The following is a 17,270-nucleotide window of genomic DNA, read 5'->3' as shown; positions in this document are numbered from 1 at the left end:
ACAATACTAAAATATCATAATCGCTTTTGAACCTACAGTGTATTAATAGCGCTCATTTTGGCTTCATTTCTTAATAGATCGATGGTCATGGTTGATGAACGTACGCCATTAACATCGGATCTTTCCGGTCCACTTCCGCTGGTGTCAGGTCCTTCAGGAAATGTGCATCACCTGAAGTCACACGAAAGTGTTCGCGAACGTCAGGTTCGAACATTCCAGTGCTGGATATGTTCGGCCATCATGTAAGCCAGTATTAACTCGGAAGAAATAGAATTAAGAACGAACGCTTAACGTAATTGTCTTCCTTTGGGAACCTACCAACAGGGGTGCATTCGCGCTGGCGATCGTGATCAGCATTAGTTACATCATATTCGGCGATGCGACGAAGCCGCCTCTTGATGGAGCCAATACTACGGCGGCGGATTTTCCTGAGCTCTTAAATCTCATTAGTTTCCCACTGGCCGGTAAGTAATGGAGCTGTCAGTTGGGAAGGTTAAGAGAAGTGTTGGCTTAAAGTGTTGCTTATTGATTCATTTCCAGATGAACTACCTCCTCAGTGGAACGGTACGGATGTGAGTGAAGATGCGAAAGCGGCCGCAATAGCAGAAGGCGAAAAGGCACTCGGTGATAAGGAGTTGCTGGAGGAGACACTTTCTTCACCACCAATTAACTCGCCCTCCTTCCGTCATCAGAAGTCGGTCGGTGCAACGGTGGCCGCCCGGTTAGCGGCCAAGGTTGGATTTGTCGAGGATCGTGCTACGAAGGCACTGGTGCGAAGGCTTGACATCCGTCACCGAGGATCGATTGGTCGAGGACCGGTGATGAATTTGCCTCGGATGCACCGTAACCCGCAATGTGATTTTAACGCTCGATACCGATCCGCGAATGGAACTTGCAACAATAAGGAACATCCGTTCGAGTATGGAGTTGCGATGATACCGTTCCGGCGTCAGCTAAATCCAGATTATGCTGATGGTATTTCTGCACCGCGTGCTTCCGTCGATGGCGCGGAGTTGCCCAGTGCTAGACAAGTTTCGCTGGAGATTCATCGCCCGTCGTACCACAGCGATCCTAACTTTAGTGTAATGCTTGCGGTCTGGGGACAATTTCTCGATCATGACATAACTTCAACGGCATTAAATCAGGGTGTGGACGGGAAACCTATCGAGTGCTGCGATCCAGGCCAGCCACAACATCCGGAGTGTTTTCCCGTTCCGCTGGGTCCAGGAGATCCGTACTACCATCAGTATAATGTCACCTGCATGAATTTTGTACGCTCCGTACCGGCACCAACGGGACATTTCGGCCCTCGGCAACAATTAAATCAAGCCACTGCCTTCATCGACGGCTCTGTTGTGTATGGTTCGGACGAGCAACGTATGAAGAAGCTACGGACAGGTGAAGGGGGACGGTTGCGTATGCTACGCACACCAGATGGCCGACAATTGCTTCCGGTATCGACTGATCCGCTGGACGGTTGTAACGAGCAGGAAATGAATGCAGCCGGCAAATATTGCTTCGAATCGGGTGATACACGAGCCAACGAGAATCTGCACCTTACCTCGATGCACCTGATCTGGGCAAGGCACCACAACAGTCTGGCCGATGGATTGGCCCGAGTCAACCCGCACTGGGATGATGAACGGTTGTTTCAGGAGGCACGACGCATTCTTGCCGCCCAGATGCAACACATCACGTATGCTGAGTTTGTGCCGGTAATTGTCGGCAATGAAACGGCCTCGAAGATGGGCATCCTGCCCGAATCGACCGGTCGCGATGATACGTACAATGGTTCGGTAGATGCTTCGATCGCGAATGTGTTTGCTGGCGCTGCCTTCCGATTTGCGCACACGCTTCTTCCTGGACTGATGAAAAAAACGCGCAATCCAACGTCGTCTAGCTCGGGCATTGAGCTACACCGGATGCTGTTTAATCCTTACTCGCTGTATGCGCACGATGGGTTGGATAATGCGATCGGTGGTGCCATGAGCACGGCTCTGGGGAAATACGATCAATACTTCTCCACCGAACTGACGGAGAAGTTGTTCGAGAAGGCGGACGAACATTTGCTGCATAATCATCCGTGCGGGTTAGATTTGGTGTCGCTCAACATTCAACGCGGACGGGATCATGGGCTGCCGGCCTATCCTCGTTGGCGCAGACACTGCCATCTTACTCCGGCGGATAGCTGGAGCGAACTGGAGCGTATTGTAGATCCGGAATCATATAAGCAGATGAGGAGCATCTATCACGAACCGGCCAACGTGGACGTTTACTCGGGTGCTTTGAGTGAGCCGCCGGTTAAGGATGGTATCGTGGGACCGTTGCTAACCTGCCTGCTGGCGGATCAATTTTTGAGGTTGAAACAGGGTGATTCGTTCTGGTACGAACGACGACGAGGGCCTCAAAGATTTACTGAAGGTACGTTGCAAGAGGAAAAAAGCAATCAAACGCCAAACATGTTCGACGACGAAATACAAAAGCACATAAAATGCATCTAAGTAGTCTTAGACATTTGTGTGCGCGATTCCAAGGCAACAACAGATCCATGTATCGAAGATTGTCTGTAGTATAAGGTAAGATAATTGTTCTTTTCAACTTCTTCACAGGTCAACTGCAGCAAATTTACGATACGAAGCTCTCAAGCATTATCTGCCGTAATTCGGATAACATCGAGCAGTCACCGGTTCATCTCATGAAGCGTACCGATTCAAAGACGAATCCCGAAACGAACTGTAAGCAGTTGGATACGTTCGACTTTGAACCGTTCCGTGAGGACTCGACGTCGCAGCCTAGCCATAGAACGGCTAAAATTGCAACCGATCGAATGAAGGTGCTAGTACTAGAACCAAAGTCTACCGGAACTACCACCACACGCACCACAATGGAAACGGATATGGTGGATAGAGAGAAGGCAACAGAATTTATCACGACGGAAACGACGACCGAGACACTTCTGACGACAACGACGAATTCTGGAGCGTAATTTTTTGGGTAAGAACAAGGTTTTTTTTGAGAATTGTCTACTACTGATGACTTAATCTGCTACAATTTATTATATCGAAGAATACTTTTGAATTGGTCCTTAATTTCTCTCTTCTACAAATGTTCGTTAAATAACCTTTTTCTGCCTAGATGAACCTTCGTGTCCATGGGTGCCTTCGGTTGTGTGCACGTTTGTAATCGTACTACTCGAATCCCCGGACCTAATGTTTGGACAGGGCAAGGGTGAGATTGGAACGGAACCGTGAGTAATTAAAAGGACTGCCGACGCACACGCGCCTGAAACACGTTTTCCTTTTTGTATCCACTGTCTCGCTCTCGCCAGACCGTATTCCCATTTCACTCTGGCTAATGAATGGCACTGATAGTAGATTTCCCCAGCATAAGCCAGGGCTACCCGGTATTGTCGGTGTGTTGTCACTGGGGAAGTACAATTCGCTCCCTTGTCTCACCGGATGGCACCCACTTTTGTTCGGCGTACTCTGCCGTTTTGTACATAGCTAGAGCATGTTTTCGCCCTGTTGCCTGTAATCGGTTCCATCCACCGCCATCGAACGCACCATCGCACCTAGCACAACGATGGTTTCGGGTATCTTTCTTTTCGTTAGACAGAAATGTCGGTACAACCGCTATCTCCTATGCGTTCTGTGCGCCTGGTAGAATGGACGCTTAATGAGTGAAATCTACGGCCACCATAGAGTTGCCGTGCACATAGTAGCCCCAGCTCCACAGCAAGCGACAGGCGACAAAGATAAATGAACGACGTCGGTAGGGTTTCGCTGATGATGTGTGTGCTGCACGACTTGGTAGGGTGGGTAGGTTTCTGGTAAGGACTGTCCGGATGAGAAGTACGACTGCGTCGGATTTTTGCTGATGAGTGCTGGGAGAGATAGAGATAGTAGGGCATTGTTTTAGCAGTACGAGGGGTTGTGTATGGTGTGATTGGAGGTAGAGAGGACATTAATTAGTGCTTCGAAACGTTTGAGGGAAGAATGCCATAGTGAGGTGCACAAAACAGAATAGCAGGATTGAGAAGAAATATGTGAACCTATTACCACCTATTAGTAGGTGGTTTTTGAAGATACTGAACGTTCTACAAAATATGCTTTTTACGTCCCAGAAAGTATTTAACAAAATTATTTCATATTTAAATTCATTTAGCAGCATTTAGCAGCAGCAGCAGCAAAACAAGGTGGAAATGCCTTGAGAAATTTGTACAAAATCAGCCAAAAAGATCTGAGAATATGGCACCGAGCCGTAATACTTAAACAAAAATTAAAAAAATATTTTTATGGTATAATTTGTCCACATAAAGAGTAAATACAAGAGGGTCCAATACAAGAATAATCTAGGGATCATTAATACAATTGTAAAAGACTGTTTCTAACTTGATTTTATTAAATTAAAGATATTATTTCTCCTCCTTTTTTTTCTTTTCAGCTCAAGCAATTCAATAAATTCTTCAAGAAAGGAAAGATACCTCCGATCGTAAATAATAGTAAGCGGAAGTCTAAAGGTACTTAACAGCGTTGCATGTTCTTGTACTCACACGTGAAATCTGTTTTAGGCGCTCTAGTGCAATAAGCATGAACATCACAAACCATTAATTTCGGTACATTTTCCAATAAAATAGAAGAAAACGAAAAGGAAAACAGAGAGACGAATATCCCGCTTTTCTTGAAACAATCTTTGGTGAGAAATTTACACCACGAGTACCGACACAAAATGCGTTCATCACTGTAAGAGTCGTTGGCAACGTCCACCCCAAAAGACTCAACTCCAAATAACAATTAGCTACTTCGGTTTTAATTAGTAAACATTGCTCCAGCAAGTGTATCCTTTCGGCGTCTTAACGTAGGCCACCACACCGAAGCAACGGTGTGTTAGTGCGTTACTCATTAAGTCGAATTTCTATCAGGAGACCAGACCACACAGGAGTCTGTAGCAGACAATCAGAAGGCACGTTTGACCGGGTAACGGAGTGTTGGATTTGGCATCGCAGGCGGAAATAAAGAAGGAGAAAGACAGAACGAAGCAAGCTAACATCTTAGCTGTTTCCCGTCGTCGGTTACGACCCGTGAAGTAACGTCGACGAAAAAGGGGGAACATTCATTATATACCACTTTCTTGGTGAGTTTGCCGAGATGATATCCTTTACTCTAACTCATCACGTACATAGCGATATATAAGCTCCGGCTGATGGGGTGTCTTTTCTCGTTATTTCCTTTACTCCCCAGTACAGGGTAGAGTATTAATTAAGTCCAGTTCTATTTTCTTCCCGGACTTATCCACGAAGCCAGGCAGTTGCTTCTCAACGAAATGAAAAACAGTCGCCAGAACAACATGCTAGCCATGGGTGCCTTATCGTACAATTGGTTTTTTTCTTTTTATCAGAGCCAGACAGACTTTGTTTTACCTCATTTGTACATGTTTTCAATTATTTCGTAGTATTGCTCTCTTCTATTTAGTTGTATCGATCCATGAAGCTGATGACACGTCGGTAGAGTAGCGAATCGGCATCGATTCCCCAAGTGAAATCCAAATGGTTCCAGTTCGGGTCCGACACACGGAACAATCCGATCGCGTTACGGAGGTTAGAGTGCAGTTGGCGCACATCCGACACGGCCGCCAGCCAATCGTTGTCACCGTAGTGGAGCGCTACCGGGGCGGTAATGCGGTCGAGTGGATAATCTGGAGGACGGATCGATCCGTACCGGATGAGGTTTAGCGTCAGACCGTAATCAAACTGACGGAAGCGTCCGGAATTATAGCCTTGAGCGTAGTGTACCAGCTGGTTAACCGAAGCACCGGCGGGAGTGTTGGCCAGAATTGCAGGCAGCATAGTACGGTTGAGTTGGGGCGAGTTGAAACCTCCGATGAGGAACAGCACGTTGGCGCACACCTCCTGGAAGAGTGCTTCGTCACGGCACAGCATTTGACCACCGAGCGTCATCATGTCGCTGCTGGGAAGGAACTCGTTCACGCCCAACATACGCATTAGCCACTAAAACAAAAGCAAGCAATCCATATTAAATCGTCATCCAAATGAAGATAGGCTTTTTCGAGAATTACATCAATCTGGTCGACGAAGGGAGCAAAGGCACGCACAAACGGTGAACGCAGATTGCTCATGAAAGCTACCGGTGCCAACGCATGCATCGAACGAATACGTTGATTGTACTCCGGACGCAACGACGTCATGATGAAGAACGAGGTCGTACCCTGCGAGTGGCCAGCGTACTGCAGTGACGTCTGTCCAGTGAACTGTAGCGCGTAATCAATCATAGCAGGTAAATCGAAGTAACCGATTTCGTGCCAGCTAAAGTCCCAGAAATCCGTATTGCGCGCATCCGGATCGTGGAAGATATGGCGGCGGGAGTGCGTATTGCCACGCGCATTACCCAACCACACATCGTATCCGGCGTCCACAAGCATGTAGGCGAGAGCTTTGCCCGGTCCCAGTATTACCCAGTCGGCCGACGAGCAGAGCAAACCGTGCTGGACAAATGCAACGTTCTTGCCTTCGCGCGGTGGATTGCCAGGACCGCCCGGGATGCGGAACATTGTCAGGACGTAGCCATCGGCCGTCGTTGCCTGGTGCTCCTCGACTAAGTATCCATCGTTGGTGATGATGTCAGCCGTTAGCGGTGCAATGTTGGTGGGTTGTGGTGCATCTCCTCGGCGGAATGCCAACACATCACGGATGGTGGAAGCTTGTGATAGCGTGGCCACACTAGCCAGGGCCAGCAGGATCCAGCAGCTGTTGCTTAGTACCATGCTCGAGCAATGGTTTTTTACTGACTGTACCTTCGGCCAACTGGCTAATCCTGCTTTATAGAACTCCACTACACCAGGTAGCCCACCTGGCGTGATTTACAGGTGAATTTAATTATTTTTTATCGAAAGTCTATAGCAACTTTATCACACTGATGGCCGTATTTTGAAATCTTATCAAACGCGTATTGTGATCGGACGAAAATCGGAACGACGACGCAATGTGCTGCTCTGTACCGAATCGGTGTTTTGAAGTACAATACAGTGTAGCGCGATGGATTTCCAGAACCGTCATGGTTTGGGAATAATGTCCAAAGGTTATGGCTAACTTATGAAAGGAATCTAAAACTGTCTGCTATATTTTTAGCTTCAAAGCATAGGCTATTGCAAGTTAAATTATTGTCAGATTTCGAAGATGCTATAGACAGGCTAAAATCGACTCGAAACATTCAATGGAAGAATCGTGAATCATGTATATTTGACTCCCGGACTCTCTACGTACAATATCTTCCTTATACGCAAAGATGTTTGTATCACACTGTTGGTTGTTCTACCGTGTTTTCCTTAATCAAACCTCTTTGTGCTACCGCAAACGTAAAGATTGCCACGCTATCAGTTGTATCGATCCATAAAGCTAATCACCCGTTCGTACAGGAACGTGTTGGCATCGATACCCCAGACGAAATCGAGATGGTTCCAGCGCGGATCAGACACACGGAACAGCCCAATTGAATTGGACAATTGTCCGTGCAGCTCGCGTACGTCCGACACGGCCGCCAGCCAATCATTGTCGCTAAAATGCAGTGCCACCGGAGCCGTCACCCGATGCAGTGGATAATCTGGCGGACGGATCGATCCATACCGGATGAGGTTAAGCGTGAGACCAAAATCATACTGCCGGAAACGTCCAGAGTTGTACCCCTGTGCGTAATGTACCAGCTGATTAACCGAAGCACCTGCAGGAGCATTCTCAAGCAGAGCCGGTATCATGGTTCGATTAAGCTGGGGCGAATTGAAACCTCCAATCAGGAACAACACATTGGCACACACCTCCTGGAACGGTGATTCGTCTTCACATAGTCGTTGACCACCCATTATCATCATATCGTTGCTCGGCAGGAACTCGTTCACACCCAACATATTCATTATCCACTCGAGCTGATCCACAAACGGGGCAAAGGCACGCACGAACGGGGACCGCAGGTTGCTCATGAAAGCAACTGGTGCTAGGGCATGCATCGAGCGTATCTTCTTGTTGTAATCCGGGCGCAATGATGCCATCACGAAGAACGAGGTCGTACCTTGTGAGTGACCCGCATAGTGTAGCGTCGTGTGACCAGTGTACGCGAGTGTGTAATCAATCATGGCGGGTAGGTCGAAGTAACCGATTTCGTGCCAGCTAAAGTCCCAGAAGTTGGTGTTGCGCGCATCCGGATCGTGGAAGATGTGACGGCGAGAGTTGGTATTGCCACGAGCGTTTCCCATCCACACATCGTACCCTGCATCCACCAGCATGTAGGCAAGGGCACGCCCCGGTCCGGAAATAACGTAATCTGCAGAGGAACTTAGCAGACCGTGCATCAGGAAGGCTACGTTTTTGCCCTGGCGTATCGGGTTTGCAGGACTTCCTGGGATGCGGAACATCGTTAGGATGTAACCATCGGCCGTCGTTACCTCGTGCTGCTCGAGAAAGTATCCATCTCTCAGAATGATATCGGCGGTAAAGTTCATCGGCACGTTCGTGTCCTTAGTGGACATGGATGGTGATTTTGGAACAGCCGCTCCATTGACGATACCAAACACGCCAATAGCCAGCAACAACAAAATGTCTATACGTCTACCCATTGCTTTCTGGAGGGTTCACCTCACAGTTGGAGGTGTTGAAATTATGCCACGATGTTAAGTTTCTTTCCCTCCGAGTGGGTCTTTTATGGAGTGCCGAGAGCTCCATCAAGTCCGTTTATCGGTTAGCGATTCACAAAAAAAAATTCTGCTAATCATATGTGACCCCACGCCAAGTAAAGCAAAATTGTCGTTCGACTATCTTACCGAAAGCCACCGAAAAATTGGCCTCATCATTGCTGGGGCTTGTGCATACCCAAACCAAAAACAAACTGTCAGAAGGGGACAGATATCAGAGGTTTTATCAGAAATCTGCGACTCAAATCTCACCGATAAGGCCTTATCGATGGCCATTCCAGCTGGCGTTGTAATTCGTGTCGGCGCATTGATAGCTACTTCAGCGGATTATTTATTTATAAGCTGAAGAGAAGAGAGAAAAAACCGTGACACACGTTTGGACACCCTTATCTACTTTACCTTGCTTATCTTACAAAACTAGGGCCAGATTCTAGAGAGGCGGCAGTGTACCAGTTAAAAGCTGTTCTCCTGATACGTTTGTTTCATATTCAAACAACATAACGAGACTTGTTCCGTCGGGCTTGGCCGTTATCGGATACACCTGACGATGATAAGAATGATAAGCAGTAGTCCACTGTGTATCGCTGGGGGAGCGGGGGGGGGGGGGGGGGGGGCGTAGAAATAAGGTACTTCCATGATAAGAAACAAGCCGATGCGGACTGTTAGCATTAGGGCCTGCTACTAGTACTGCTCTCCTGTTCAATAGATCATGTAGGATATAAGGTATTGTTGGGCGATATTTATCGTGCCGTTGGCCCTCAGTGCTTGGTTGAGAAAGTGCTTTTCTTACAGCGGTTTACCGCGTTTAGGTGGCAAAACTGTTTAGGGAATTGAGACTGTTCATTTAAACCAGTAGTAGTAGCATACCACGGAGCAACCGAATGTTTGCAAAATGCGCGTGACCTTACGCTATTAAAAGCAACGTAAAAGCTACGGCATGTGACAAATTCTGCTGCACACCGCCATGATGATAAAAGCAACAATTAAGTGGTCACTAATCTTTTACTCTACTGACCACAAATTTCTTTGCCCTGCGCATGATAAAGTAGCGAATTCATCAGGGGTGATGATAACCAAACCGTCTTTCACACCCGGCCAAAAGACCAAAAGATCGGAAATGAAGTAGTTGTTTTATATTGCGCGCGTACCCTCTGGTCATGGGAATTTCTTTTATCACACTTCCTTTAAATAAACCCCCATCGTTCATTGATCGATTGATTGCCGAATATATCTTATCCGATGGTGATGGCTGCTGTTATCGTCAAACGTCTCCCCGATGGTGGAACTCGCGTAATCAGTTATTAAGTTGCACTCCCGCCGAGCAAACAGCAACAGTCCATATCCTGATTGGTGTAGGTGCAGATCGTCAAAGATGGCGCACACCAGCATTTGTCTAGTGCTGCGTGTCGTTCCGCTTGTCGTGGTTAGTTTCACCGTTTTGATCGGTTTTGTGGTTCCTTCTGTTAGTGGTCAGTTTCAAACGATAAACCAAATACCGGTAGGATTGTTGGATCATCTGAAACGAGTGCCTCAGCTATGGAACGTAACGTCCGCAAGCGATCAAGCCTGTCTGAATCAGCTGGATGTGTTTGCGAGCTCGTTCGATGCCGGTGAACCGTGGGCACTTAGTAGTGAGTCTTAGTGAACATCGTCGCACCAACTGAACCATTAGCATTTAACGAATTTCTTTTTCCGTGTATTCAGTGTACGATTCGTGGGGCAAAAATCCGGCCGGAATACTGTTTGGGAATGTGTATGAGTTTGGCAACTTTGACCAATGTCGGCGCATTTCGCATCAGGGTGCACTGGCCAAAATCGGCGGTCAGCATTGTACGCTCTATGTGGACTTGAGTCGTACCGGTTTACCAGCAACTTCAGCACCACTACAGTACGGTGTATGCATGCCGGATGTCTGTGAACCGGCCCTGGTCGCACAGCTTACTAACGCCTATTTCGCGTCCAATCAAATGTTGGTGGTGAATGGACCGTTGCTGGAAAAGTTTTGCTATCGTGATGAGGACAAACCCTTTCCAGCGGTTACCATCGTTGCGATGTAAGTTGTATTGAAAGCGTCGTTACTTAATCTTATCGCCCTATCACCTTCTTCTCTTCAGTGTACTGTTCTCGGGGTACGGAGCGATACTGCTGATGGCCACGCTGGTCGAGCTGATCTTCTTCTACCGAAAGCAGGAAGCACCCAGCTACGTTAAGCGTCTTTCGTTCTACACCAACCTTGGCCACGTGTACCGCATCGTACCACGGACGGTCGGTAAGGACGGTGTGCTTGAATGTGTTAACGGTGTGCGCGCACTGTCCATGCTGTGGATTATCATTAATCACGTGCACGATTCGGCACTTGGTATACCGACGATCAACATACCGGTGCGACAGGACTATGCCGAAAGCTACTTCGGCGTACTGTTTCATCGGTTGGGCGGAAAAGCGGTGGACATTTTCCTGATGCTTAGCGGAATGCTCGTCTCGATTAAGATGTTACGTGAGCTGGAAAAGACGAAGCGGTTAAACGTGTTGGAACTGTGGTTACATCGTATCATCCGCATTACGCCTGCCTATGCGGCACTTATCCTGTTCGGCATTGCGTTCGTGGACGTTGTGGGCGAGGGAGTGCTTTACAAGCTGGTCGCTGACGAACTGCTGACCGCGTGCCACAAGAGCTGGTGGTCGGCATTGTTGTACGTGCAGAACTATGCGCATTACGAGTCGATGTGTTTCGTCCATACCTGGTACCTGTCGGTGGATATGCAGCTATACATTGTGTCCCCACTGCTGATCTATTTGCTGTGGCGCTATGGGAAAAAGTTTGTACCGGCAATTGTGCTTCTTGCCCTGCTTTCGATTAGCTGCGTGTTTGCTACGTTTATGGTGAACGAGTATCGTTTAAATCGATCCGCACCACGAGGTGATGGTCTAATGCCACGCAAAACGTACCATCCAACGCATGCCCGCATGTCGGTTTGGTTGTTTGGTGTTCTGTTCGGTTATTTGCTACATTTAACGCGTGGCGCACGGGTTAAACTCTCCAAACCGGTGCTCGCTTTAGGTTGGCTGTTTACGATCGCGATCTTGGTCGTGACTGGATGGTCACTGAAGCAACTGTACATTGGGGATTACACACGCATCAAGCCAATTGCGGACGCATTCTACGAAGCGTTACATCGCTCGTTTTGGGCCTTTGCCGTCATGTGGGTGATATTTGTGTGCATTAACGGGCAGGGAGGAATAGTTGATCGGTTTCTCGGTTGCCCACTGTGGCAACCATTGTCTCGACTTTCCTACTCAATGTATCTCGTGCACATTGCCATCCAGGCGATTACACTAACGCAAGCGATTCGTTTTCCGGTAGAATTTACCGTCGTGAACATATTCTACACCTCGTTCGGATTAATTTGTCTCAGTGCCGTGGTCGGTACGGTGTGGTGCATCGCGTTCGAGTATCCATTCTTTGGGTTGGAAAAATACATTTTTCGGAAAAAGCAAGCTTCGGACTAAGAAGAAGGATACGTCGTGTTTGGGTTTCGTGTTTGAATATAAAAATGACATCTTTGTTTTTGTTTTATTTAAACCATTTCGTCTTCTTCGATACACAACTGTCTCACACTACTCAACACAGTACGAAAATGGAACTACACACTATTTTTCAGCATTGGGGAGGGGTGGATAAATTAAATACCTAGCGAAAAGATGTCCAACCAGTCAAAGTGTATACAGCGAGTTTATGCTTAAGCGTGTGCTTTTTATCCACAGGAAAGAGAATTCTGTGATGATCCAGTTTGGAACGAAACAAAACACCTAGAACACGTTCCCGTCTGCAACGCCCACGTCATCAGCAGGTCCTTGGTGGTTTTACAAATATTTACAACGTTCGGAAATACGGTCTGGTTTTGATTTTCTTCTCTAACTTTTTTCGCGGAGTTTTGTCCTTTAACAAATTAATCGATAACGTAGCACGGCATTTAACGAGCCTGCTTTACGACACCGCTTCCCGAGTCCCGATTCGTACTTTGGCTCCCCTCCTGGGCGTAGCACACTTACTGAACACATCAATACACATTTACATACATTAGCTAATCGGTTGTTGTACGTTGGCGATCGACTCTCTCTCTCTGCAAAACGGTCGAGGATCGCGATATTTTTCTGATTCAAAATCACGCACACAAGGATGGTACTGAAGCGGCGGTCATTTTGTCTTCTCCATACTGGGAGAATAATAAACGATAATACAACTAATCAATTGGTCCTATTCAAAATCGATCCGAGTTTTTGTGTTGCATGCATCGAAGGCGATGCAAAGTATAAATAATAATTATGTTACAAGAAAAACACACACACTCGCCACGTGTCTTCCTTCTCCTTCTTGGCCTACTCAGAATTGAGCGCGTTGCAGAGACATGGCCAGGTCGCCACTACGTTTCCAGGAAACTCAATCGAGGGCTGCAGTTCTCCATCCACGCCTGAATTCTATCTCCGACAGGTGTAACTCCAGTTGATCTAGCCAACGAGCTTTCTGTGCTCCTCTACTACCGTCCTTAATTACGGTCAGGACAGCTCCGCTATCTCGGAATCATGCCCCGGATGGCGGAGCCTACACCTCACATAACACCCTCCAAAGCAATGTTGAACAACAAAACAGGGCGCAAGAGTGGCGAGTGGCCCTTAACAACAGTAATAGCTTCCCAGGGAATCCGTACTGCTGCATGGGGGCCGATCTATGGTATCGTACACCGCCTTGAAGTCAACGAATAGGTGATGTGTAGGGTTCTGGTGTCCTCTCGGCATTTCTGGAAAATCCGCCGTAGAGTAAAGGGGCGTAATTTTGCAACAGTGTATTTTGGACAGGATCATATAGGCAACATTCAGGACTGTGCCACGTGTTAGCGGGATTTAAAAATATTTAAGAATAAACTTGCTTTCTGTTTAACTAATTTTTTGAAGTTTGGGCCGCCATTACTTTCGCCCTTCAAATTTTTGCTGTAACGATGCCACGTTGGACACTTTTCCTGGGCCGGGACGTGCGGCAGCCGTCAACAGCTTCCCGTTGCTAACGATTGTGGCTGGTTTGGCGGCCGTTTTCGGCTTTGTTGTGGTGGCTGCTGCTGCTGACGCCGTTGTCGGCGTTGCTTTTCCCGGTACGGTCCCGTTGGGTAGGGAACCGTTGGCAATGCTACCACGCGGTGAAGGTGTACGCGTGCGGACGGATGCGTTCGCTTGTGAAGGCAGTTTTTTGGCGATCGTCGTACTGGCCGGTGCAGTTCCGTTCGATTTTTCCGATGCTATTTTTGCTTTGGCGGCGGCCACCACCGAACCAGCGCGCGCATTGTTCGTTAGCACGCTGTGGTACGGTTTGTAGGTAGATGGTCCACCGGTTGCCGTTCCGTTTGCTGTCGTGCTGGATGGGCCGGTTGTTGTCGTTGAGGTTTTCTTTGCCGATTGTTCCCCGGCCTTGGCAGTGGGACCTTGGAATTTTATTTGATTTAACACGTTCGGTGCTGTAGCGGATTTGAAGCTGCTTACACCCGCTGGAGTAGGTTTCTCGCTACCACCGCCGTTCGTGGACGGTGTTATCCGAGCGATTGGTGTACTGTTGATTGCCGACGGTCGCAAATAACCGCTAGAGGTTGTGCTTAAACCCGAGTTGCGGTTCGGTATCGGATTGTCATCTTCCAGCTCGTCATCGTCGTCATCTTCCGTGGCATCGAAATCGTCATCGTCGTCGATTATTTCCGACGTGTTAACGTACGTCGGTTCATCGTCCTCTAGCTCCGGCGAAGCTAACGCAGCAGCTTTTACTGTTGTCGTGGTCGTTGTCGTAATCGGTTGGCTTGCGGTGGATGAAGATTTTCTACTTCCACCATCGCCACGACGCAGTGTGGACGCAATGTACACCGCCGAGTCACCGTTACGGCTCTCGATCTCGTTTACGATTTCGCCCAACAAACCCATACTTTCCGAGCTGCCACCGGAAGAAATGGCCGGCGGTGAAATAATGCTTGGCGGTGAGGGTGATTCGTCAATGACGGAGTAGATATTGTCCGAACCGAGCGACGAGTGTCCTCCGGTACCGTTACCACTATCCCGACAGTCGTCGTACTCTCGCGATCCGGGCGGTGTCTGAATGCGAACCGATTTAGGTGGCGGTGGATTCTGATAACCAGGAACGCCGGGAATTTTCATAGCCGTCGTCGTTTGCACAACGACCGCAGCTGGTACGGGTGGTCTTGGAGGTGGGATGGTTGGCCTTGTACCGACCATACTTTGTGGTCGCTTTAAAGCTGTTCCCGATCCCTTCTTTCCCGACCCGGTACTGCTGCCACCGATCGAACCATTCTCCGAACGCTCCGAACGATCGTCAACGATGCGTACCTTGCGCTGTGTGTTTCCTACGATTGATTCTGGATCGCGCATGCTTTTAGCACGCTGTACCGATACTCCTATCGGTGTCGGTTCCTTTTCGTCGTTCAGCGCCGTAATGTCGGCCAGCCGGGGCATACTCTTTGCCAGCTCGGGATTATTCTGCTCGATCGGTATCGGTGCGGAGATGTTAATATTGCGTAGCTTTTCCTTATCGATTACCTTCAGTTGCTTCGGTTCCGGTTTCTGTGGCTTCTCTTCCTTCTTCAAGTACGACGTGATGCGGTTCAGCTTGCTTTCCTTCGGCTTTTTATCCTTGCTGACCGGATTGATCAGTACCTCGGCGGAAAGGGTGCTGGACGTTTCGGATGGAATGCCCGTCGATGGATTGGAAGTTACTTCGCTGCCCGCCACCGGTGGAAGCATTGGTGCCGGTCGGATAGGAACATTCGATGTCTTTTGCGTGACGCCAGCCACCGCCAAGTCACGCGAGGTAGACGATTCTAGAATCGGGCTGGAAATGATTGGACGAGCTGTGGACCCGGGGTTGGCGGGTGGGAGCGCCGGTGCAGCGGATGTATCCAGCTGATGCTCGTGGTTGGCCAGCTTGCAGCCGTTGACGCGGGCTTGCGTGAAGGGTACCCCATTATTACCTGCCGGTTTAGTGTAGTTCGCTACATTATCTAAGCTACTGCTTCGGTCACTGCTAGTGTCAAGACGGGTAGCTAGCGTTTTGAGCGGTACGGGTACGGGAGGTGCAGCACGGGCCGGTACAGCATTGCTGATCGGTTCCTCACTACACTTACTAACCGGTTGCACGAACGCCACCTTGGGGGACTTTTTGTGACCGCCCGGGACGACGCCGCCGACCGTGGTGGACTGGGGAAGGGGTTGCAGGGTGAATCCTTTAAATTTACCGAACATGTTGTTGTTGGCCACAAAGTCTGACTCGTTCGGTGCGACCGTACTGCCCACACCGATCGTGGACGAAGGCCGGAGAAGGGCCGCATTCATGTCCGAGTCGGGTGAGTTCGGTGAGGAAGGGAGGATCGTGTGGGTCGAGCTGGCCGAATGGGAACCATCCGGTTTGATGTGTGTAGTCAAACTGAAAAAAAGAGGAACAAAGTGATAGAAATTTGTATTTTACGTTTGAATCTTATAATTAAAGAAGCTAAGGATCGTGCAGTAAGTTAAAAATATATAAGCGGAATAGGTTCAAGTTATGGGTTCCGAAAACTATTATGTTGGTTTTAGTATATTGAGGTAAGCATATTGGAGAGTTTACCAGGTCAAAAAACAAGTGTCCAAGTCCAAGGTCAAGGTAAAAAAAAACAAGTGTCCAAGTCCAAGGTCAAGGTAAAAAAAACAACTGACTTCTTTTCCTACTAGACTTGCCGAAATCACGCAATTAGATAGTCAGTCCTATCCACAGGGGAACGGTTCGGATGAGACTTGAATCCCGGTTCTGCCGTATTCTGTCCGTCCCCGTTGTCGCATTAACATCGGGTCGGGTCTCTGTCTATCTCTACAAAGCGCTGAGTGATTGGAGCTACAAAACAGTCTACTAATTTCATACAAATTCTACAATTCAAGCCATTAGTTGTACCAAATTATAGCAGCCAAAAATGGTTATTCCTTCACGTTTTTCATTAACAGCAACAATTTCTTTATTCATGTGGACAATGTTGCAAGAATGATGTGGCATCTTTGTAAGTAGTAGACTGTTGATGTAAGTCAAGTTTTGCATTGCTTTAGACATGCGGAGGATTATTTTTTGAGCTGGTAAACCTTGCTAGTAGCTTAAGCGAGTATTAAAATTAAAAGATATAGATTAAGCTAGAAACAACTACGTTATACGTTTTCACATACCCATGCTACCAATATCTATGTACCATCACCATTACGAACGCAAAGAAGGACAACGGAAACAAAGAAAGAACACACACACACAATCACTACTGAATTGCTACTTTCTATCGATGAATGTTTTTGCCAATTTTTAGTCTTTAAGCAAGCAATACTCGCATCTAAAAACCGTGCCATGCAAACCAAAACCAACAAACAAAACCACAGCACACCACACACACAAAATCAACTAAAGATGTAGTTCGGTGCTAGCATTAAGAAGCGCTGGATTAGTGCTCGATATCAGCCACATATCACCGATCAAGACGTGTCGTTGGGCGGTGGCAGGTGCTTTCACG

The 17,270-nt window shown here is 48.0% G+C and overlaps 8 protein-coding genes across 12 annotated transcripts in view; 3 read left to right on the top strand and 5 right to left on the bottom strand.

Moving 5' to 3' along the window:
* The window catches only part of LOC126559328 (complexin), a 553,464-nt gene that overhangs the window by 132,480 nt on the left and 403,714 nt on the right, over nt 1-17,270 (top strand). The window lies entirely within an intron of this gene.
* Nucleotides 1-17,270, bottom strand: part of LOC126556746 (attractin) — a 317,924-nt gene that overhangs the window by 18,391 nt on the left and 282,263 nt on the right. The window lies entirely within an intron of this gene.
* The window catches only part of LOC126557182 (ATP-dependent RNA helicase SUV3 homolog, mitochondrial), a 304,903-nt gene that overhangs the window by 162,327 nt on the left and 125,306 nt on the right, over nt 1-17,270 (bottom strand). The window lies entirely within an intron of this gene.
* LOC126565328 (chorion peroxidase) lies at nt 82-2,986 on the top strand. Its single transcript, XM_050222504.1, has 4 exons — nt 82-242; nt 325-464; nt 541-2,421; nt 2,610-2,986. Exons 1-4 carry the CDS (start codon nt 82-84, stop codon nt 2,984-2,986), a joined length of 2,559 nt encoding a protein of 852 aa, XP_050078461.1.
* LOC126558158 (lipase 3-like) lies at nt 5,468-6,843 on the bottom strand. The gene is made up of 2 exons (XM_050214120.1): nt 6,076-6,843; nt 5,468-6,007 (listed from the first exon to the last, which is right to left on the bottom strand). The coding sequence occupies exons 1-2, from the start codon at nt 6,778-6,780 to the stop codon at nt 5,468-5,470; spliced, it is 1,245 nt and encodes a 414-aa protein (XP_050070077.1). The 5' UTR covers nt 6,781-6,843.
* LOC126558175 (lipase 3-like) lies at nt 7,377-8,622 on the bottom strand. The gene has a single exon (XM_050214139.1). It carries the CDS (start codon nt 8,620-8,622, stop codon nt 7,390-7,392), a length of 1,233 nt encoding a protein of 410 aa, XP_050070096.1. The 3' UTR covers nt 7,377-7,389.
* LOC126565320 (O-acyltransferase like protein-like) lies at nt 10,070-12,207 on the top strand. The gene is made up of 3 exons (XM_050222492.1): nt 10,070-10,328; nt 10,402-10,750; nt 10,812-12,207. Exons 1-3 carry the CDS (start codon nt 10,070-10,072, stop codon nt 12,205-12,207), a joined length of 2,004 nt encoding a protein of 667 aa, XP_050078449.1.
* Nucleotides 13,663-17,270, bottom strand: part of LOC126559645 (uncharacterized) — a 30,834-nt gene continuing 27,226 nt past the window's right edge. Inside the window, exon 8 of the mRNA XM_050215816.1 lies at nt 13,663-16,171. Within this exon, the coding sequence (XP_050071773.1) occupies nt 13,663-16,171 (2,509 nt within the window). The remainder of the gene's footprint in view (nt 16,172-17,270) is intronic.

The sequence above is a fragment of the Anopheles maculipalpis genome, chromosome 2RL, assembly GCF_943734695.1.
Source record: "Anopheles maculipalpis chromosome 2RL, idAnoMacuDA_375_x, whole genome shotgun sequence".
Lineage (NCBI taxonomy): Eukaryota > Metazoa > Arthropoda > Insecta > Diptera > Culicidae > Anopheles > Anopheles maculipalpis.
Note: the sequence above shows the minus strand (reverse complement) of the source record. Positions and strands in the feature narration are given on the sequence as shown.